Consider the following 25432-nt stretch of genomic DNA (forward strand, 5'->3'; position numbering starts at 1 on the left):
AAGAACTACAACTGACTGCAGTCACAGCCTTAGATGAAATCAACACAAGATAAAAGACATTAAATCTCTGAGGATCTCAGCAGAGGATGATTAAACACCTCCACAAACAGCATCACCAGCTTCACTCATTACTAACCAGACTGACTTTATTTCTGTTAGAGGTCTACAGAAGATCTTATTGAGAATTAACAGAGGTTTAAATCTAATATTTGTTTCATTTGAAATCACCATAATAGTGACTGGTGTTTCCATTAGCTTGGCTCTTAACTCTTATTACAATTAGTTTGTCTTAGTTGGCTGTTGTGATGGTGTGTTTATCAAACACATTTGCAGTAGCAAATAAAAACAAAATGAAATCTGGTGTATCAGGTCAGTTACAGTGTACACACTCAGAAGTTCTTATTTGAAGTGCGACTGTGTTACAGCATCGCAACTTAAGCTGTCCCAAATCAGGATGCACCCGCCGAAGACCGTATTCCAAGGCCGTTTGCGTCACACGGTGTGACGGAGCCTGCCGTAATTCCAAAGCGTCTTCATCTGATGGACACTTTGCACCCTACCATATCCCATCTAGCATTCACCATAATAATCAATGAATATTCAAAGATATACAAGTGTATAACTTGCTGTTGTAGATGCACACAGTCAATGCGCTCAAAGATTTGCAGACTGTTCCAAAAATGGCGGATGGCTTCCATATCGCGGCTCATAGAAACAGTCCATAATGAGGCATCTAGGTATATATCTATGAAGCATATTACTAAACTTCAGCCACAAAACTGGCTAACTAGCACATTATTAGGAAAGGTGATTTGCAAAGATTCATAAAAACCCTTATACTCACTTCTTCTGTAGATAAAGCTGGATCACGAATGATTCACGCAAACATAGATGCATTTATGTAGATCAGGGATCAGCGGATTCCCTTCAAAGCGAAAGTAACGTTAATCCTCTGCGTCTTCAGCGGCTCAGATGTCGGGAGTAACTGACGACTCCTATATTCATTATTACATCCAACAACTAAACACTTCATTCGCTTAATCTGAGACATCTTGTCTTCCCTGCACCGGAGGCGGACAGCTCTCAGCTCACTTGGGGTGGGTCTAAGGTAAGACGGTCTTGTCAATCAACTATCGTGGGAGGGGCATGTACAGAACTACGTCATTCTGACAGGACTCTCAGAACAGCCTGATTTGAGAAAGCGGATTTTAAAACACTGGGTGGATTTTTATCATTATAGGATGGATGTGTACACACACTTCCAACACAAATTTATGTTCAAACAACTTGTAAAGTGAATTTTGCATCCAATGACCCCTTTAAGATTTTATATATCGACTGCAGTAATATTTTGTTTACGCATACTTTACTGATTCTGAAAACCGTTTGTTTTGCAGGTGTGTTTGGGGACGTGGAAAAAGTGTCAGTAAAGAGGGAGATTCTGTCACTCTACACACTGATGTCTCTGAAATACACTGAATATTTTTGTTGATGTGGATGTACGGATCTTAAAACGCTATTGTCGCTAAAATTGATGGGAAAATGGGTCTCATTATATGATGTTGATGATGGGAGGTTTGAAGACAGACTGCGGTTGGACAATCAGACTGGATCTTTGAACATCAGCGTCATCAGAACCAAACACTCTGGAGATTATCATCTGAAGATCATCAGCAACGAGACCTTTCTCAAGACATTCAGTGTTACTGTCCATGGTGAGAAGCTCAGATATTTTTACACTATTTACACACTGTTTACATGGGCAAACTTATAATTATAATTATAAAAATGTGCTTTTAATATCTAAAAGCATATGTATGTATTTCTTTCTGTTGTCTTTTCCTTTCTATAAATCACATAACTGTTCCTGTTTGTTTTCCAGATGTGATTTTTGCATGGTTAGAAAACAAGAAAGAAGGAGATTCTGTTACTCTACACACTGGTGTTGCTGATTTACATGATCTAATACAGTGGACATTTGGACCTATGAATCCAGACAGTCTTGTAGCTGAAATGAACATGAAGATTCATGAGATCACACTGAATCCAGATGATATATACAGAGGGAGACTACATCTCGAAAACCAGACGGGATCTCTCACCATCAGAGACGTCAGAACCGCAGACGCTGGAGTTTATCAGCTGCAGATCTCCAACAGTAAAGAAACACTATACAAGAGATCCAGTGTTGTTTTTGGTACGTAGTTCATGTCAAATCACATTAAAAGAGTGTAATTTAGATGTTCCCTCGTAATGAAATTGTTCTTCAGCCGTTCCAGATCCGGGTCTGTCCACTGGTTATATTGTTCTGATTTGTCTTTGTGTCCTGCTGTTAGTAGCTGCAGCTCTGGGTGTGATGTGCTACATGATAAAATACTCTAAAAAACTAAAAGGTGAGTGTTATCTACAGCAAGTATAGGAGTAGAATAGTTTAAATGAGTAATTCGTTTTTACATGACCATGTTTTCACAAAAAAATTGGCTTTTGACTAGTTGGACAATGAAACATCTTTTGAAATATTATTATTTATTTTATTCAGAAAAGAAGACTGTGTCAGTGAAGGAGGCAATTCTGTCACACTGAAAACCAGTTCAACTGAGATCCAAAGAGACGATGAAGTGGTCTGGATGTTTGGACCTCAATAAATTTATTTATCGCTCAAATCCCCCAAAATACCAGTAACATCTCATACAGTGATGATGAGCAATTCAGAGAGAAACTGCAGCCGGACCATCAGACTGGAGATCTGCCCATCAGCAGCATCAGGATCTGAAGCTCACCGGCAGTAAAGCCACAAAAATCAAGAGATTGAAAGTTATTGTGCAAGATATAGAACTCAAATACTTCAAATGTCATACTGTATTGTCTGTCAATGTTACTTTATTTGTGTTTGAACTTTGTTGGGCTCTTCAGTGGGTTTTGAGTTGTTCATCTTCACATGGCAACATGTTTGATGTGTTTCTGTTTCTTTATGAAATGAACAGGACACACAGAAATTCACAGAAGGAGAATCTGCCCATCTGCAGACCGGTGTTTCTGAACTACAGAAAGATGATGAGCTACTTTGGATTTTTGAGCCTAAAAATGCCCTTATCGCCAAAATCGATGGACAGACCAGTAAGAGCACTGTCTACGATGTTGGTGATGATGGATTCAGAGACAGATTGGAGATCTGGAGATCTCACCATCACGAACTCCAAAAGCACCGACTCTGGAGTTTACAAACTGCAGATCATCAGCAGCCGAGATACAAGATATTCAAAGTTACAATCCACGGAGAGTAACATGTGCTCTTATTTATGTGGGCTTTATTTGGAAATCACATACAGCTTTAATTAAAATAATTACATTTCAAAATATTCAATTTTGATTTAATTTCCATTTCCAAAATACTTTGATTTTTTTTTGTTTTTGTTTTTTTTGTTAATGTGATTATCTTTGCACATAAATATCAACCTTTTAACCTTTTGTGTTTTCTTTGTTTGCTTTCAGGCAGTGAAATAAATCCAGATGGGGGGCCTGAGTGTCACGGAGCGGCCAGGCTCTCCCACCACGTCATCACAAAGAGCACCCTCACCTGAGTACTGATCACCTGCAGCTGTTCCTCATCACCGCAGCCACTTACAGCAGTATATAAGCACGCACCTCAGTCCCACTCATTGTCTGGTCTTGTCTCAATGTAGTGGACTCTCCTGGCTTTCCTAAAAGCTCTGGATCTACGAGAAACTTACCTCCTGTTCTCCTCCATCGTCTTCCAGTACAGCCATCGCTGAGGTGTGTGCTCTACAACGGGTTTCAGATATCTGTAAGCAAAGACTTTTCCATTAGTACCACGCTCATCTACAGTCAATTCAAGAAGATCTCCGTACCTACCTTTCACTCAGTTTGCACTCCAACTCATTCTGTCAGATAAAGCATCTGTCCCGTCTACTTCTTGACTCTGAGCAGGAGGGCCTCCCCTTACTACAAATATCAAAAACATAACAGTAATAGTAACTGAATTACACATTTATTTTTATTTTTATGGATTACATACCCAATGAGAGTGAATTCATTATTAACTGTTTTACTTTGGTGCTTGTGGAATAAAAAGTGATTTATAACAGCACTTGTATATATTTAGTTAAACATGAATTTACTTTACTACATCAATTTGTTATAAATTAACTTTATACCGTGTTGTTATTTGTTACTGAATGCCCTTCATAAGAAAATGCGATTTTTTTTTTTTTTTTTTTTAACATTTATTTTCCTGACTGTTCTCTTTAAATGATCTTGGTTTATGTATTCCACTACTTTTATTGTATTTTGCCTTGGAATAATTTATTTTGTTTGTTTTATTCTCATCTGTAAGTCATTTGGATAAAATGATCTGCTCAGTGAATAAAGGATCATATACCGATGTACTGTTGGTATTATTAGGCCTATCTGATCACGTGAGTCCTCTAGTGGAAAAACACCGATTTAGCTTAAAAGCTGTTAGTAAGTAATGTGTAACAGATTTTAATGTACTGTCTGCGGGTGATTTACTAATAATGCACACATTAAAGAACACAGACGCAGCCACACTCTCAAAAAGGATGTGTTAATTAATAACGCATTTCTGTGTTATGGCCATTTTAACACATTGTGTGTAACTTTAAGTTGATCACGTGTAAAAACAAAGAGAGAGAGAAACAACACAATATGTGTTAACTATCATCCAATCACATTGCTGCCTGCGTCATGCCATGGGTTTTGTGCAGATAGGGGAGCAAAAATATGTTGTCAATAAAATAAAATTATTAACCATTTCAAATAAAATGATGGCATTTGTAGTTCAAAACAATGTGTGCAAATATGTAAAGAAACACATTCAGAAAAACACAGACATACTCTCCCCTCCCTCCACGCACTCTCATGAGACACAAACGAGCCTAAATGCTTTACATTTCTGGAAATAATCATTTCTGAACATTAAACCTCGATTGTCAGTCTTTATTCACCTGTTTCTTGTTAAAACCCAAAGTAAATAGTGTAAATTACATCACTAATGTCATATAATAGCATGGTTTAATAATAGCGGGGCACATTGTAACGCGGTTCCTCATCTGCACAGCTGGACTTTACATCTGGTTAGAGTCTTCTGCTAGTTAGTGAAGCATTACAAAACTATCTAAACTGATAAATAACAGATTGGAGATTAAAATAATAGCAGATTTGTCTCAGTTTAAAGTGCCCCTATTATGGATTTTTTTTTAATTATCTTTCATGCATTGTGTAACACAGCTCTGAGTGAATGAAAACATCCTGCAAAGTTTTAAATCTGAAAGTGCACCGTGTATAAAGTTATTGTCTCAAAAGAGAGAGTCGACTCGGAGTCATTTATATATAATATACTAAACCGATCATTTCTTCTTCAGCTGTGCTTTGTGTTTCTTCAGACGAGATCTCAGTGTCAGTGATGGAGGGAGATTCTGTCACGCTACACACTGATGTTAAAATGAACCAACAAGGGAAGATAATATGGTATTTTGATGGTATTCGTATCGCTCAAATCTCAGTAGAATCTGTACAGATGTTCAGTGTAATGAAGGCACTGAGAGATTGAGAGACAGACTGGAGCTGGACCCTCAGACCATCATGAACACATACTCTGGACTTTATAAACTACAGATCAATAGGCATTAATGTCGCTGGTGAGTATCATTTATTCATTCAGGTGCAGTTTTCACAGCCATATATTTTGTTCACAAAGCCAACATTTTCCTGTGAACATTCATTTCTGTTGAGTTCAGCTGTTTTAGCTGCTGCTGCTCAAAAACCCACCAGACAGCACCTTTTACTTTATAAATCAATCAAATACAACTGATGACCAAAGGTGTAAAATATCATCTAGAGATTATCATTGACTGACTGTCTGTCTTCAGCTGCTGTAGCAGGAATATGTGCTGCTTCTGCTGCTGCTGTGATTCACAAACACGTGCTGAGTATTACAAACAGATGAAGTACGAGCTATATCGTGTGAAGAGCCTTTCAAATTTATATTTCTATCATAATTAACAAAAGTATTTTTATTGTTCAAACAGACATCAGAAAGCAAAGCTATGACCAGGTAAGATATTTTGTTGATGAACATTTAGTTTTGTTTAAAACCATGTTGATATTGTTTATATCAAAATGAAACTTTCTTTCTCCTTTGACATGTTCAAAGTTAAATAGAAATACTTTAATAACTATTTCTGTCCTTTAGTGTGATGTCATGTCCTGTGGTGTGACAAATAAAAGAACCACAGATTTGTTATTATCTCAATATCTTAAAAAACAGTTGAGTATTGCAATAGGGGAGATATAAATATCACTCAACTTAAAATGGTATAATTTCCATCAGTTTTGAACGGATGACAGCAAAGTTTGTCTTGTTGTCAAAGTTTGTCTTGAAATTGTCCAAGTCATGGGGAAAAATTGTTAATTATAATTTCATATAATTGTATATTATAATTTCAAATAAATAATGTTATATGAAAATAAGTGTCTAACAATAAAGATAAATCTCTCTCATGATATATTAAGAGTTTATCTTTTCTTAATTACGCCACCATAGGACAGATTTATGGTACAGTTCAGTAAAAATGTTTAAAAAAAAACAATGAAAGAATTGACAAAGTTAGTGACCCTTAATATTTTCTCAAAGATCAGACTTTACACTACATAAATATATGCATTTCTTCTTCAAAAATGGTCTTTTACAAAAAAAGCATTTTTTACTGGCTATTAGTCAACTACCCGTGTGTGTGTGTGTGTGTGTGTGTGTGTTGTATGTTTAGTTTTACTAAACTTCTCATTCTGCAAAAAGCACTAACAAAACAAACTCTGAAAACCACTGGTATGAGCTTCTCTTCACACTGCATGTGGTTTATTTGTAATCATGATAACACCATCAATTAGACGTTCTTAGTAATGCGTCTAAGTTATACACTGTAAAAAGTCATAAGTTGACTTAACTTTTTTTAAAAATGAGGAAACCGTTGCCTTAAAAAAATAATTTATTAAAAAATTAATAATAATAATAAAAAAAAAAGTTAAGTGAACTTGACAATTCACTTAACTTAAAAAAAATAAATTACTTAACTTTAAGGCAACGGGTTTCCTCAATTTTTTAAAGTTAAGTCAACTCATCACTTTTTACAGTGTACAAGCTGTTAATTCTTTCTCTTGTACTTCCTCTTTCACATCATTCTCTCAGTTAGATATTGATATCTGATGCAGGCTATATCTTTCTAAAATGTAGTGTAGTCCGCCTTTGTAGTCAGTGTAGTCAGCATTTCTTCCTTAAAACAACTGAAAATAATCATTTTTCAAATTAAGAAGGTGGATTCATTAAGATAAACTGGAATCATAATCATTAAATTTGATTCACTGCCCATTTGTTGCCTCAGTGTATGAATATTAAACTGCGTTCACATGTTACAAGATTATCAACATTATCAAAAGATCTTCTGTAGCACATGAGGTACATTTGTCTTTAATCTGATTAAACTGTCTTTAATCCGTCATGATGTTGCTAAAGATCTGACTGCAGATTTCAGGAAGTCTTGAGTCTTTAACCGTCTGTCATCATTCGGTCAGTATGGAGCTCAGTCAGCTTCCTCTTGTGCTCTGTGAGTATTATTTTCTCTGAATGTATTTCAGTGGAATTGCTATTATATTATATAAACGATCAAATGTTTTAGTGTTCCTAGATGTATCCCACATAGGAGGGGACGTTCTCGCGACCTTGCGCAACGTCGATACAACATCAAGTTCTGTAAAGGTGACAAAAGTCCCGAACCTTTAGAGAACATTAGGGACGTTCCTAAAACGTCCGCTTTTGGTTATGAAAGTGCTGCTGTTCAACGTTCCAGATATGACTTAACGGGAACGTTCTGTATTGGTTATTCTATGGTCACATAGCAACGTTATAAAGAGAACATTTGGGACTTTAACAGAACGTTCCCACATGGTCCTCTGTTGGTCATATTCATTTCTTCTTGCACGTTGTCCTCCATGTGTTTACTCTAAAGTCACGTTTGTCAGCGCGAGATTTCCCGCATTTACAGTTGTGATCTGTTGTGTGTGGTTTGCTGTCACACGGGAACAAAACTGTTATCTTTTTTATTTGTTTGTTTATTATTTGTTAGTGGTATGCCTAAATCATGTTAATAAACAATTTACAAATGTTAGTTAAATGTTAGTTAATGTTGAACTAGTGTAAACTTTACAATAAGGTTCACAAATTCCCTTAGTAAATACTTTGTTAATGGTAAGTCATGTTAATAAACAGTCTACAAACATGAGAAACATTATCCACTGATGTTTTTAGATGGTTTCCAAGTTTACCAGTAGCCCAAATCAGTGCCCAAATGAGTTAGTATTGTTTATCCATTTGTGTGTGTTAGCTGCTACATAAACTTGTGTATATACTGTAAGTAGTATAATTAAATAAAGCTTATTAATAAAGCTATTTACAGGCATAGTTCATTTTTAGTTCATGTTAACTAATGCATTAACTAACGTTAATTAATACAACCTTACTGTAAAGTGTTACCTTATTTTTATATGTTGCATAGATCCAGTTTTTGAGCTTGTTGGGAGGCAGCAGCATTGGGGATGCTGTGAGAAGAATCCTCCGGAAACTAGCTACCAATGAGGCCTGGTCAAATTACAGCCTGAAAGGCCAAAAAGCAAAGCTGCCCTTCATGGGGACATCCCTCCACCATATTGTTTTAAGTAAGCTTTTCAAAGCCTCTCTCTCTTACTTATTCATGCAACTGTTTTAAAGAGCAAATTATAAACCATGTCTGTACAAATACACTGCCGCAATGTTTAACTTTTTAAAAACATAATTTAATCACCATTTCACATGGATGAATTAGTATTTTAATCAATGAGAATAATCAGATTTAATAGAATGTTGTCCTTTACATTGCATAGACATATTTGGGATTTTCACATTTATTATGGTACCTTCTTTTCTAGGTGCTTGTGCCAGACAATTTCCAAAAATCACAGAAAAGGAAATTGATGCATGTATTGGGGAAACCCTTAAACATGCACCTCACCGTGCCAAGGTGGTCTTAACACCTGTAAGCTGTTTTATTCACTGAGCTATTATTAACCCTACATGCAGACACACACACACACACACACACACACACACACAAGATCAAGCGATGGAAGAGCACGGTGCAAACAACTTTTGTGGAACAGCACCTTTAGAGAAGTATTTACTGAGAAAAATTGTGATGTGTATTCAATACTTATTTTACCCACTGTGAGTGTGTGTGTGTGTGTGTATGTATGTATGTATGTATGTATGTGTGTGTGTGTATATATATATATATATATATATATATATATATATATATATATATATAAAATCTCTAGAATAGCATAACTGTTTGATTTATCCCTTCACTTATTTACTTAGTACATACAGTGGCGCTAAACCTACCTAAAACATTATCAGGTTTTTTTAGCTTATTCTGATACTGATTTTTTAAAAGCAAATTTATTGGCTATTTAATTGTAACAAACAAACTAGCCTTTAACACAAATACCTGTAGCCTTTTGAAATTAAAGGCAACCACTGCATTTTAATCATGATCTAAACAAAGATGATAGACATATGGTGCACGAGCAGTTGTTTTTCATTTGAATGTGATTGTAGAATTTCAGGATTTAAAACAAAAACAGAATGGTCTGACTTGAGGTTTTATGTATTTTATTTTTTGCTACATAAAACATCTGCATGAAACAAAGATAGCTGGACTGAATGAGGCTCAAATTCACTCTCTAACAGCAGATAGCACTTATGAACCAGCCATGATATAGCGTTTCCTTGGTTACTGCTTTACTATTATTTTTGGGATCTACTGGGGCAGTGATAAAGATCTACCATCTCGATCGATAGGTTGGTGACCGCTGTTCTAAAGGGTTCGCCCATCTTTCAAGCACCACTGTATATACCTAAGTGTAATTAAAAAGCAATTGAAGTGATTGGTAAATATTGTTATTTATGCATTTTTTTCAGGCAGCAGAAGAACAACTCGGGGCACCTGAAGATGCAGACAGCGACTGACACACGCACATACACACACATTTTATATAATTAATGTAAATTGTTATACTGTTACTGTTTACCGTTATTTTGGCAAATGTTGATTCTATGGAAGTTTTCATGGCAATAAAGCCAGTTTGAATTCAATTGAATTGATTGTGCTTTCTCTGCCCCCTCTCTCTCACCCACAATGTAAATGAATGAAGAATTCCTGCTTTGTATTTTTATCTTTTAATATGTTAAGTGTGAAGACACAGTGCTTATGCCCGATTGGGTTTTGCAGACCAAGAACCAGTGTGTGTTGCAGTAACATTATAGTTTGATCCCCTAAAGTTTACTGTAATGTTACTAAAGGTTCTGAAAATATTCAATAAATGTGATGGAAATACCTAAATAGGACCAAAAAATAATATTCTAGGTTGGTCCCCCAAAGGTCTTGAAAACAAATAAAATATGGTCCCCTAAATGTTCCGAGAACGTCCTGAAAGTTCTGCTAAGGTCCCACAAATAACGTCCCCTAACCCTTTAAAGAACTCGACATGATGACCTTCTCAGAACATTCTGGGAGCGTTACCAGGTGACGTCCTTGACACCAGCGGGGACGTTCTCAGAACGTGCTGGGAACGTACAATTTCTAGCGGGGTATGTCTTTTCTTGCTGCTCTCAGAGTTTCAGATCCAGCTCTAGTCCATGATATATGAGTGTGCAGTTAGTGCTGTTTGTGAAAGAGAAATGCACTCTGTTGCAAGGTTATTTTCGTAAACTGAAACAAAATAAAAATGTCAAAATAATTGAAAAACTAAAACAAAACGAAACTAACAACAGTTATTGAAAAACTAACTGAAATAAAATAATTATCAAAAATAAATAATCATTTTCATAATCATTACGTTCTCACCCGTTGGCGGAGAAATATATGAGCTGTGTGACAGTTCTGGGAAATACCTGTAAACGGTGCATCACGCACACGGGGTCCTCTGACGGACTCCTGCACGGGTCCTGTTTGGTAAACGTTGAAACAACAATTGAAAAGGAACGGGACACTAACACCTCTGCGTCCTCTCAACACACAGCTGTGCTCTCTCAGTCTTGTAAGGTTGCGACTTTTAAATGATGCAAGCGTGCAGAAGCAGCCAGTCCACTTCTCCAGTCAATTATGAGCAGGAACCTGGAGTAACGGAGAGAGAGCAATTGGACAGAGAGAAGAGAGACAATGCACAAAAGCCACAATTTAACACCATAATTTTTAAAATAGAAATTAAAGTGCAAATGTAAAAACTAAAAGTCTTAGAAAATGAATAAATAAAATAAATGCCAGTTAATATTGTAAAAGCTGTAGTGTTCATATTAAAACTTTCAAATGTTTTTAGTGTATTTACTTATTTTTAAAATAACATTTGGAGAACATCAAAGTCTTTCTGTGGGAAAGAATTTCCCTTAGGCTATATATATATATATATATATATATATATATATATATATATACATATATATATATATATATACATATGTATGTATGTTTGTTGATGTAAAGAAATCTGTTTTGAACAGTTCATTCGGCGCACGCGACCAGACTGTGTTGACGCGCTCATACAATGTGCACGGGCGCTTTAAACCTGTACGCTGTTTGCGTGCCCAATCCGCCTGTGTGATACAGTTCAAGCCAAACAGTGACAACAGCGCCTACTAGGGTCACAGAATACGATGGTCACAGAATTTGGTGTAACACCCAACAGAACACCGACCCGTTATCCCACAGCAGCACTCATTTAATTCTGTACCAGACCAGAACCGTTCGACATAAAGACCGCGAGTCACGAGCCGAACCGCACCCGCATTAATCTACAACATCAGGTAGGCAAAATGATTTATTTTCTCATGTAACAAGCAATCAAACCAAGATTAGGCAAGCTGGTGCTTTGAAGAAAAACAGACACGCAGCCAACATGATAATTAACAGAAAAAAAGATGAGAAGGCGCCTTTCTGTAAACAATAACCTAACTTTTGCCTATTATTTTATGATCACTCTGCCAGGCTTTCCTACAAATATGCATAGGCTAAATCACATCATACACACGCTTATAATTCTTCATAAATAAAGAAAAGAGCATATTCAAATATGAGTCTTTATTGTTAAATACGATTGCCGATATTATTGGATTTCATTAGTCCCAGCTTTGATTTGTGGCTGTTCACGGAAAAGTGAGCAAGACACCACAGTTATCATGATTATAGTTAAATAACAAAAGACATCTAATGTATCCAAATTAGGCTACATTTATTTTCATATTAAATATCTCAACGCACCATTAGATATGACATTAAGCACAACTTGTGTAGCTGTATTTAGTAAAAAGGCCTGACTGCTTCCTTTGGTGTATATTTTACCATCTAATCAGTCTCAGCATGTGTTAATTTTGTGTGGCTAATCGTTTGCCTCAATAAGGTTAAATTATGCCTGCGTCTTTCTTTGGCCTTCTTTCTGAGAAGTGATCTGTTGATTCTGCTAAACTGAAACTAAAACTGAAACTAAACTATATAAAAACTAAACAAATGTGTTCACAAAAGAACTAAACTAAAACTAACAATGAAACTAATAAAAACTAAACTGAATTGTATAGCAAATTTGAAAACGATATTAAAATAAAATGAATTTAAAAATGTAATAAGCTTGCTCTGTTGTGTTGTAGATCAGTGTAATGGTGTTGAATCAGTTCTGCTGGTCTGTTTGGCAGTTATTGTTGCTGTTATCCTAGTATTCACTAGTACACAGTAACATTTAGTCATTTTGCAGACGCTTTTATCCAAAGCGACTTACAATTTGGGGAATACATAAAGCGATTCATCTTGAAGAGGCAATCCGACAAACGAAGTGCTTGTAACACGAAGTCTCAGGCATTGATTAAATAAGTACAAGCTAGCAAGGGAAGGAATAAATAAGGAGAAAGAGTTTTTTTGTTTTTTTTTAATGTGTAGGATGAAGTCAAGTAGTGTCGAAAGAGATGAGTTTTCAGCTGTTGCTTGAACAGGGATCCAGCACTCTGAATATGGGTGGGAAGATCATTCCACCAGCCAGGAATGGTGAACGAGAATGTTCTGGAGAGTGATTTTGAGCTTCTCTGTGATGGTACCACGAGGCGTCGCTCACTAGCAGATCTCAGACTTCTGGAGAGGATGTAGATTCTTAATAGTGAGTGCATGTAGGCGGGTGCTGAGCCTGATGGGACCCAGTGATGTAGTGTATGTGGAGAAGAGGAGGGGTCCAAGAACCGATCCCTGAGGAACCCCAGTGACCAGTGTATGTGCTTTGGATACCTCCCCTCCCCAGGCCACCCTGAAAGACCTACCAGTGAGATAGGATTCAAACCAGCTTAGTGGAATGCCAGTGATGCCCAGTGATGAGAGGGTGGAGAGGAGTATCTGATGATTGACAGTGTCAAACGCGGCAGATAGATCCAGCAGAATGAGGACTGATGATTTGGAATGGGCTTTTGCAATTCGCAGGGCTTCAGTGACCGAGAGAAGCGCAGTCTCAGTTGAATGGCCACTCCTGAAACCTGACTGTTTAGCGTCCAGTTTGTTGTTCTGTGAAAGTAACAATGAGACCTGGTTGAAGACAACACGTTCAAGTGTTTTCGCTATGACAAAATTTTCGTCATATTTTCGCAGTTAGTAAGAGTTTGTCTTTATTCTTCTGCTCGTGATCAGACTGTTTCCTTCAAGTTCCCTAAACACTTCTCTACTATGACCAAGCCTATAAAATACCAGTCAGACGTTTTCATGTTTATCTAGACACATACACAATATCTTAATGTTTGTTCATCTTTATCATTATCAGCTCAATGTTCACATTGTAATGAGTTTTTCTCTTTGTGTTTTTAGTGCTGATTTCAAACATCTACTCCGGACATACTGAAGGTGAGCCAATTTGATTCATATTTGTGACCCTGCAGCACAAAAGCAGTCATAAGCAGCACAGGTATATTTGTAGCAATAGCCAACAATACATTGTATGGGTCAAAATTATACATTTCTCTTTTATGCCAAAAATCATTAGGATATTAAGTAAAGATCATGTTCCATGAAGATATTTTGAAAATGTACTACTGTAAATATATCAAAACATAATTTTTGATTAGTAATATGCATTGCTAAGAACTTCATTGGGAACTTTAAAGGTGATTTTCTCAATATTTAGATTTTTTTGCACCCTCAGATTCCAAATTTTCAAATAGTTGTCAAACCATACATCAATGAAAAGATTATTTATTCAGCTTTCAGATGATGTATAAATCTCTATTTCGAAAAATTTACACTTATGACTGGTTTTGTGGTCCAAGGTCACATATTTCATCACATATGAGTGATTCTACAGTAACTGTTACAAACCAGCTGAGAGTTGAGAAATTACTTACTTTTTATTATGATTTTAAATGCACTCTTTTAGCAAGTTGAATTATTCAACCTGGTCTCATAGCATTTACGTACCTGGGTGCACTTTTTAGCGTGCCATGAAATACGTACCAATAACTACATATCACTGCAGTTTCCAAAATAAATGAACATTTTCACACAAATTTACAGAGTTGCGATTAATAAAGCGTAATTTTGGCACAATTACTTGAAGAATATGATGCTATGACTTCAAAACAATATTAATATGCTGGAAGATTTGAAAAGTGATGCTTTCGAACGTTAACATCGCACACATCCAGCTTCATATCTATGGGTTTTCATCGGTGATAAGTTTGTTCGGTAGCTCACGGAGTACGGAGACGGACTTAGGCAACGAAAAGCACCGGTTCGAATCCCGTGTAACTACGGTTCGACAAAGCAGTTAAAATCTGCGTAAAAGGAAGTTCAGATGGCGCAGTTGCATCAGTTAATATGTTTTTATATCAGTTTTGCATTTGTTAACACTATCGGGTAGGTTTAGTGCTGGATTTGGTGTAGGGCGTGTTGAAAATACGCCCTACACCAAATCCAGCCCTAAACCTACCCGATAGTCCCCGGATATTTGAATTCTGAACCGCCACAATACGTATCTGAAGCAACATAATAAAAAAACAGCAATACATACCAATATCTACGTAATAAAAACGTGCCAGGGTTTACATATTGAACCTGTGTTTTAGCGCCACTCAGTGGACATTTCTATTTGAAACTGCGGCGAAACGTGCAGCAAGGTACGTAAAACGGTGTTGCACAAAAAGTGCGCAGAGGTACGAATTTCTATGAGACCAGGTTGGAATTATTCATGTGACAGTTCTGTGGTGTGACAAGAAACACACACACAAACATATATATTTTTTACATTTACTGTGAAATGGTGTTGAAAGTGAAACTGTTGGTAAACTTGTTGAAAACTTTCCCAACTCATGTTTCCAAATTCCCAATATATTGACATGACAACTTGACAACTGCTAGATCTGATTACTTTTCGTCTCTTCTAGAAGAAAACAAACATAACCCTCGGTATTTATTCAATACAGTAACTAAATTAACGAAAAATCAAGCATCAACAGGTGTTGGCATTTCCCAAGAGCATAGCAGTAATGACTTTATGAACTACTTCACTTCCAAGATCGATACTATCAGAGATAAAATTGTATCCTTGCAGCCGTCAGCTACAGTATCGCATCAGATAGCGCACTATAGATCCCCTGAGGAACAATTCCACTCATTCTCTACTGTAGGAGAGGAAGAATTGTATAAACTTGTTAAATCATCTAAACCAACAACATGTATGTTAGACCCGATTCCATCTAAACTACTAAAAGAGCTGCTTCCAGAAGTCATATATCCTCTTTTGGCTATTATTAATTCATCATTGTCATTAGGATATGTCCCCAAAACCTTCAAATTGGCTGTTATTAAGCCTCTCATTAAAAACCACAACTTGACCCCAAAGATCTAGTTAATTACAGACCGATCTCAAATCTCCCTTTTCTGTCAAAGATACTAGAAAAGGTAGTATCCTCACAATTATATTCCTTCCTAGAGAAAAATGATATCTGTGAGGAATTTCAGTCAGGATTTAGTCAGTTTAACTCTAGATTAAAGACCCATCTCTTTAGCCTGGCTTACACATAACGACACACGCTTCTATTATTCAAATCCGTTAAAGGATTGTTAGGCTGCATTAATTAGATCAACCGGAACCGGGAACACTCCCCATAACACACGATGTACTCGTTACATCGTCAGTTGAATGGCATCTACGCTAATATTTGTCTGTTTCTTTCCTAGTCTGTTTCTCAGTCCGTATCCGATCAGATGGTGGATCAGCACCAAGAGATGATGTCTACAGCCCTGATCGTCAGCGGAGACCAGGACACCCAGATGACCCCCAGAGATATATCCCCAGATATATCAACCAAAAATAACAAAATAACTAAAATATAATAAAATACCTAACTACATAATACTACTATTGTTAGAAATTGCAACAAAATAAAATAGAAATATAAACTTTTGAACTGTGGGTTTCGTCTGGTCAGAGGAGAACTGACCCCCGACTGAGCCTGGTTTCTCCCAAGGTTTTTTTCTCCATTCTGTCTCAGAGGGAGTTTTGGTTCCTTGCCGCTGTCGCCTCTGGCTTGCTCAGTTGGGGACACTTAATTTCTAGCGATTATCGCCGATTTGATTGCACAGATACCATTTAAACTAAACCGAGCTAGACAATGACATGTCTGAATTCAATAATGAAATGCCTTTAACTGAAAATTGAGTGTTTAATCTTATCATTATACATTACTGACACACTATCCTCCAATTTGATACTGTTAAGTGCTTTGACACAATCTGTATTGTAAAAGCGCTATATAAATAAAGGTGACTTTGACTTTGACAATATATATATTGACATATCTTTTATAAATGACTATAACAGCTATAGAGAACAGCACTTCAGCCTTATCTGATTTAGCGTGTGTTTTACAGTCAAGTAACTGTGTTCATACAGTAAAGCAGCACAATATTTTCATTGTGAATTGTTGTCATTGTACAGAAACACCAAAAGCCAAAGTGACCATTAAACCTGATCAACATGTGTTCAGAGGAGATAGAGTCACTCTCAGATGTGACATATATGCTGAAGGAGTCTCTAGCTGGCGGTACAGCTGGTATAAAGACGGTTCGGTCTATGCTTTCAGTAGACTACAGTCTACAGACTACACATTCAGTCCTGTTACTGAGTCTGACGCAGGCAATTACTCCTGTAATGGAGAAGAGAGAGAAAGATCACGCATCTCATACCACAGTGATGAAGTTATCTCACACCGCAGTGATGAAGTTACACTGACAGTAGGTGAGTTTGATCATCTCTTCACACACACACGTTTAACATGTTATTAACGAGTGATTTCTCAGCTTCAGTCCCCAGAGCAGTTTTAAGTGTTTCTACACAGACATGGTTGACTGAAGGAGATCCAGTGACTCTGATCTGTGAGGTTAACGGCTCCTCTACAGGCTGGACATTCAGCTGCTTCACTGAAACGGTCTCATTAGGTAAGATATAATAACACCTGAATGAACTGGTTTCATAAAAAATATTATAGAGATTAAAATATTGAATCAATCTGAATACTCTGATTATACCAACAGAGGTCATTTCTTGAGGTCACTGCACATTTTCACTTTATACAGGCTACAGAAAGCATTATGAGCTGCTCTCAGCTGGAGGAAACTCCACTGTCAGTTCTGCTGCTGTAAATCACACAGGAGTTTATGTGTGTGGAGCAGAGAGAGAAGAACCAGCCCATTACACATACAGCAACACACAGCCACTGTGGGTCACCGGTGAGTTCAGACTGAACCACAGAAGGAGTGACACGCTGGACATTTTCCTTGATCTTTTTAGAGCTTGAAGTGTCTTGAAATTTTATCCTGTCATAATATATGGCTACTTTTTAATGTTGTCAATGGAGAAAGATGCTTTTGCTGTCAGTAGTTACTGCATCCAGCAGGGCCTAAACAGACAAACTAACCAGTGAAACCTTGATTCCTGGGTTCGCTTTTCAATTCTAATGGATGAAAATTATCACAAAAACTAAAATATAACTTAACATAAGTGGATTTCAGGGAGAATAATCAAATAGGTGTAATCAAACCTATTTAATAAATATGGAGGTTGTTGTTGCTGATCGTCAGCCCCAACAGAACTCAACACTTCATCATAGACTCTCTCTCTCTGAGCTGTGAGGACCAGAGTAACTCTGCTGGATGGAGAGTGAGAAGATACACAGACCGCTGGGGGCTGGACGATTGTTCATCACGTCGAGGATCACAAACAGGATCTACATGTACAATCAGAGACACCATGCCATCAGACACTGGAGTGTACTGGTGTGAGTCTGAATCTGGAGAGAAATATCATCCTGTTAATATCACTGTACACCGTGAGTCTGTGTTTCTGTATTTATTTACAAAAGCCTTTGTTTTGTATTTCAATAGCTGGATTGTGATCTCAATTCAATCACCACCGCTCTAGTTGGTCATTTACCCGTAAACAAATAAATGTTACATATTTCATAATGCTGCTCCTCATCGCTGATACTCTCTTACACAACAATGTGAAAGTGATTTTCTTCTTACTTTTAAATCACATCTTAAAACTCATCTTTTTAAATGAGCTTTTCTTGATTAATTTTAATTTATGGATTATCTTCATGTTGAATAGATGTTGCTCTGATTGTACGGGAAGAAGGAAGAACCTGTGAACATTCAAATCATTTCATAATAAAATAAACACACACAAAACAAAATTAAAGCGGCAGCGCCTCTCGGATGACTGCCACATGAATTATTATTATTGTTTTTGTTGTTGCCATCACCACATTGTTGATACATTCTTACCATAATCTTCCTCTTTGTCAGTTGATGTTTGCTCTTTTGGTGTGATTCTGGAGAGTCCTGTTCATCCTGTGACTGAAGGAGATTCTCTGACTCTACGCTGTTTATATAAATATTCAACCCCACCAAACCTCAGAGCTGATTTCTATAAAGATAGATCACTCATCCAGAGTCAAACCACAGAGATGATCATCTCTACTGTCTCAAAGTCACACGAGGGTTTCTACTCCTGCAAACACCCAGAGAGAGGAGAGTCACCCAAGAGCTGGATCGCAGTCACAGGTGAGACTAGGAACTATAAACACTATTGAAATGCTTCTGTATAACATACAGCACTCATATGACTGCATTCATCTCAGCGTCCTCCAGAAGATCAGGACCTGATGGTCTCGATCCAGTGATAGTTGGAGTGACTGCTGGACTGAATGTCATATTTTTGATCATTGTCTTCTTGGTCCTGCTGTGGCGCTACAGAGACAACAAAGGTTCATTTTCTGCCATATTAACCCTTTGATGCACAACATGGGTCTAAAATGTTTCCTATGTTATTTCAGTCATGACTGAATGTTTATTTGCTGAATCTCTGAAATAAATGTTTTTCTATCTTTTATTATTCCAGATAGTCTTTAAATATGTTGTTTTTGACTTCCACAAATCATTTTGTTTATTTTTGCTTCCTTATTTTATAAATGTGATAAAGCGAGTGCCACTGGGGGATGTAACAAGTGTCCAGAAAGATGTTAAAATATGATGGCTCACCTGCAACAGCACTTTCGTGCACGGTGTAATTTATTTACAGTACCAAAAATGTACAGTCCAGAGTGAAGTATTTACAGGTGCATAGTAACAAAGAAACAGCAAAAGAGGAAAATAAAACAGGAAAAATCCTATATATGTGTTTCTTCAACTGGGGGCACTTTTAGCCTTGTGAAGTTGAATAAAAAAAAAAACTTGTTCAAAAGTCACGTAACACAGTCTCATAAGTTTAAATAATTTGTCTAGTTTTAAGGTCTGTAAGAGGACAAACTTAGATTACAAGAGAAATTGTTAATATTTTACATTTTTCCGACCTGCAATGAACAAATGTCATTTCCACCACATCTCAACATACAGCTGTTATTTAAATATAGAATAACTTATGCCACTCAAGAATTGTCTAAGATCATTTTTCTAACTAGTTTTACCAGTTTTTCCACAATGTACAATAATTATACATTTGTCAATGAGATAAATTAACTGCCCTGAGGACCAAATGCTGAACTGTACACCTGTCACACTCTGAAATATAATATTGGTTTGGGTAAGAGCTTATTAGAAAATAAATAACTTGAATTTTTATATCAAGTAGAGCATGATCTCATAAATTGTGGATACATTTTTAATGTGTGATGAGAACTTTTTATTTATTTTTAAAAAATGTGTGGTGATGGAAATGACAGGGTGTTGTGGAAATGAGGATGAATTAACGTGAATGTAGAGAAACAGCAGAGATATTTATTAGAAAAAGTCTTAAACTCATCACACTCATTAAACTCAATTCACAAAGTCATTAAACATATCAATTGTACTTTGCAACCATAAATGTTATTTTCACCACAGAGGCAGTGTGGTGGAAATGTCATTTCCACGTTTTTTTGTGAAAAAATGGAAGATGGCTTCACTGATTAGCTTTGAATTAATGCTTAGCATTTCATGTATGCAAAATACTCTTAACTTAAAATGTTTAGCTTTTTTAAAACACCCTTGAAGGTACAGCATGCTTGGAAATGACATAGAATAAAGATATTAACTGATCAAGCAATATTTACCTTGATTTTTCTTCCCATGTTGTTGATGAAAATTTTAATTCCCTCCATGTCCAACATGTGCTCTGATGTCACTGAACATTTCCACAGAAACCACCTCAACAATCTTTCACACAAACCTTTTAAAGAGACATTACAGTGTTGTGATGGAAATGACACCAATACTGTGCAACAGCTATATTTTGTATAAAAAGTAATATTGATAGTGGTCTCACTTTAAAGACTATAATGTATTTTAATTATTTTACTAGTGATTAATTCAGGTACATTAATAGTTACCAGATAAGTCATATTTTTTAACTGTATTTTCATTGTTGAAGTTTAAAAGTCTGCGTGTGCGACAAGGAGAAAACAGTGATTTTGACACCTATAAAGAGGTTGAAAAGTATGAAAAAATCATAATAGAAAGGTAGTAAAAAGTTTTAAAGGTGGTTTTATTGTTAGTTTGACAAAGAAAGAGGAATTTGTCCAAAATTATATGTATTTTTAAAAATATGACCAAAGAACATAAAAGTGCCCATAGTCTAAGAATCACTGATATATATATATCTATCCCCATTCTAGGACTATTCCATTGACAGGTAAATGTCATAGCTTAAAACTCAAGTACTCCATATACTTTCCATAATTATGCCCCATCATTCAACAACAACACATACTCTCCACATGTAATTCATAAATAAATATTATCTTCATCAATGAATCCAATTAACACTTAATTTCAACACATTGACATACACAAAAAAACCCTATTAATGACAAACAATGGTTTCGCCGACCTCCGCATGCTCTGCGCAGCATCTCAGAGCAGAGGCGTCATGCCCATTCAAAGTGAGGGGCACGTGCCCCCTCAGATTTTTGAGCCAAGTGGATTTTGAATGCAGCTTCCAAAAGACAAAAAATAGCAGATTATTATTTTCTATATTTAATACAATCACACCGGCGTGATTAAAACGTTCAGTGCTTCATATCATCAGCTGCTAAATTCAATTCTGCATTAGCTGGCTGGCGCGTTTTTACAGCACTGCGCATTATAACCAATCTCACACGATTCTGTTGAGCATATGAATGCAAGGACCAATCAGAGGTGCTCAGATGAGTTGCTAAAATGCCGGTGTTTTCTTCACTCGCTCGCTGACTGAATACCTCTTTCTGGCGAATTCTCTCGTCAGAAACCTCAAAGTGCAAATGTGTGTATGAATCTGTAAGTACGATATTAATTTCACAGTGTAAACAGCTTCAGTGATTTTAATGGGAGTTTTTGAGAGCGCTTGAACTCTAGACTGTCAGTGAAAATGTTCTTTAATAATGTAAATGTTCTTTACTCTCTTTCTGTACAATGAAAGTGTTATGATTAGTGGCCTAACTTACAATGTTTTTATTCACATTAATTTTCAATGTTAAATTCACATTAAATATGAAGTCAGTCGTATTAAAAATATGTTATGGCATAACACCATATCTGTTAATTAAATAAACAGACCGGTTTTTATGCATAGTTAATAGAGTGTACATTATTACTTTGACCGCTCACTATAGATCAACTAACATAATCTATAAAGGTGAGAATGCATTTGGGAATGTTTCAAATAAAAAGATAAAATAAAAAATAAAACAAGTGCTTTTGTGGCTGCTGTGTGTCACATGACAACCCCCCACACACACACACTCATGCCCCTCAAAAATAATGAGTGCATGACGCCCCTGTCTCAGAGGCCCACTAACATATGCTCACGCCAAACAAAGACGAAACATCATACAAAGTGCGGTGTGTATGTGTGACATGCCCTGGAATACATAAACTGACAGAAAGGGGGAAAAATGTTCAACATGTCCATGTGCCGTCGGATCGCATGTGCACCCGCTTATCCGACAGCAGAAACGGCGGACTTGGGTAAAGTTGGTTTTATATTTGCACATTCACAACATTCACACATTTCCGCGTTCAATACCTTTCTAATTATATGTGCAATAAAGTTATTTTTTGTAAATTCTAATCAGCGACATCATTGTAATCTACTACATTTTTTCACAATCGATCAAAATGGGCAAGTATTGTTTTAATGTCATATTTACTTGCGAATGTCCACAGAATGTCCAATGTAGTGTGATTAACAAAGTAATTGAATGCAATAGTCCGAGTGTGCCAATATAAAACCAACTTTACCCAAGTCACCACAGCGTCATGTCTCCATGGCAACACGCACAGTTTGTGTGGAATGCAAGTGAGGTCGCAGGCAGCGAGGAGTGCAAGTAGCGATTGCAAGTGACTTCCTAATTTAGTTTCTTTTTTCTTGTCTTCACCACCTGGCTACTTGTGTAAAATGTTGAGAGATTCAATTTAAAAATACTTAATAAATAAAATAAACAAAAAGACTGCAAGTGACGTCACTTGCGGAACTGCAGGTGTCTGAGAGTGCAAGTCTGAAAATGCAAGTGCATGCCTGTGTCCCAATGTGCATACTATCCACCCTAAATTCTATGTGATATTAGTCATTTTTAATACTATTTAGGGCAGATAGGGTGGATAGTATGTACATTGGGACGCAGGGCATGTCTACAGCCAAACCCTACTCGTAATTTACGCCGTCTGTACTACAAAACACCGTAATTTACGGTGGTTTTTCGACTTACCATTTCTGATAATTATGCAGCATTATGAAAGTGTCTTATGCTCATCAAGCCTGCAATTATTTGATCAAAAATACAGAAAAAAAAAAAACTGGAGCCTAATATTGTGAAACATTATTACAATTTAAAACAAATGTTTCTATTTCAATATACATTTATTTTAATAAAATATTTATTTCTGTGATTCAAAGCTGAATTTTCAGCATCATTACTGCATTCATCAACGCTTGGTCCTTCAGAATTCATTCTAATGTACTGATTTCAATGTTGGAAACAGTTGTGCTGCTTAATTTTTTATTTTTTATTTTTTTATTTTTGGGGGTCATTGATAAATAAAAAGTTAAAAATAACAGAATTTATTCAAAATAGAGATGTTTTCTAACAATATCAATCTTTACTATCACTGTTTCTATCAATTTAACAAATCCTTGCTGAATAAAAACAATTTCTTAAAAAAATAATACCAACCTCAAACTTCTGAATGGTAGTGTATATTGTTTCAAAAGTTATATTTTAAATAAATGTTGTTCTTATTTAACTTTTTATCCATCAGATAATCCTGAAAAAGTACCACAGGTTTTCAACATTGCTAATAAATCAGCATTACATAAAATGCATTAAGTCTATTAAAATTTTGATCAAATAAATGCAGGCTTGATGACTATAAGTGACTTCTTGCAAAAATATAAAATAGCAATGTATCCAATATATATATATCTATAATTATTATTATTATTTTTCCCCCTCATATTGCCCCTTTTTTTAATATATTTGAGCCCCTGCCCCTGAGGAACTCTCTGCACGTCCCTGATAAGACTGAACAATCTCTACTTTCTGACCTTTCATTGTCACTGGTACCACTTCTTTATTTCTTCTAAAATCATTTCTCCACATTCAGTTTTAGGAAATTTTCAACACACCATGTAACAAATAACTCTACCTCTCTTCTATAATCCACATAATGACTTTGATTAAACCCACAAGGGCAGTATCATCTGAAAACGGTTGTATACAGCAAGATGTCTGAATGTGCCTGTAGTCAGAGGTATACAATGAAAATAGAAAAGGTGATAAAACTGTGCCTTGTGGGGCTCCTGTTTTAGTCAAAATAATGTCAGACATTTTATCACCCAGCATAACAAACTGGGGTCGACAGAGAAGATAATCCAATACCCACATAATAGTTGTACTATGTGGGTTAAAACACAACAGTCTGTCAGCCAGAACATGTGGTTGTATTGTGTTAAAAGCACTTGAAAGAATTAAAAACATAATCCTAACTGGCAGTTGTTTCCAAATGACTACAAATATTATGCAACATAAAAATTATGGCATCATCAACTCGCACACCTTTTCTATATGCAGATTGTAAAGGATCTTGAAAAACTGACACTTGACTGCCCAAATGACAAAGAATAATCCTGTCAAAACATTTCATTAGATGTGATGGGTCTCAATTATTTAAACTACGACCCACATTGCCATATTTTGGAATAGGAACAAGACACAGTATCTTCCACATAACAGGCCCCCAGCACCACACATTTGACATGTTTCTTCTGTATGAAACGGCCAGTAAAAGTCCCTGTTAATGAGCTGATCTGAATCAGATGTGTTTGATTGAGGAGACATGCAGAACATACAGGACAGACAGAGAAACCCATAAAACACTAAATTTAGCAGGCAAGTCAAAATCAGTCTATGACCAGTTAACCCTCTGGGGTCTGAGAGTGTTTTGGGGGCCTGGAGAAGTTTTGACATGCCCTGACATTTGTGCTTTTTCCAGTTGCTTATAAACATTTATGCCATGGTCTGTCTGAATACTGGATTCTGATTGGCTGGCAGGTGTTGAACTGCACAGGTGGTTCCAGATCAGTTTAATCACGTTCTATATTAATGCGCTTCCTATAAACATTGGTAACCATAGTAACATACAGTTACAGTTGAATAGTAATACAGACGAAAATAACCGTCATTTTTATCGTTCCGGTCAAATATTGCAGCACAAATATTATTAACATCTTTAATATGTGAATGCTGGTAAATGACCATGGCATAAACGGG

General features: G+C 36.3%; 1 protein-coding gene across 1 annotated transcript; it reads left to right on the top strand.

Moving 5' to 3' along the window:
• Positions 1-11795: 11795 nt before the first annotated feature.
• LOC131529708 (uncharacterized) lies at positions 11796-20502 on the top strand. The gene is given in 8 exon segments (XM_058759560.1): positions 11796-11932; positions 13962-13997; positions 16329-17388; positions 17451-17588; positions 17727-17879; positions 18179-18478; positions 18957-19214; positions 19292-20502. Coding segments are annotated over 6 exon segments (1434 nt in total). The 5' UTR covers positions 11796-11932; positions 13962-13997; positions 16329-16958; the 3' UTR covers positions 19447-20502.
• The last annotated feature ends 4930 nt before the right edge of the window (positions 20503-25432 follow it).

Source organism: Onychostoma macrolepis, chromosome 22, assembly GCF_012432095.1.
Source record: "Onychostoma macrolepis isolate SWU-2019 chromosome 22, ASM1243209v1, whole genome shotgun sequence".
Classification (NCBI taxonomy): domain Eukaryota; kingdom Metazoa; phylum Chordata; class Actinopteri; order Cypriniformes; family Cyprinidae; genus Onychostoma; species Onychostoma macrolepis.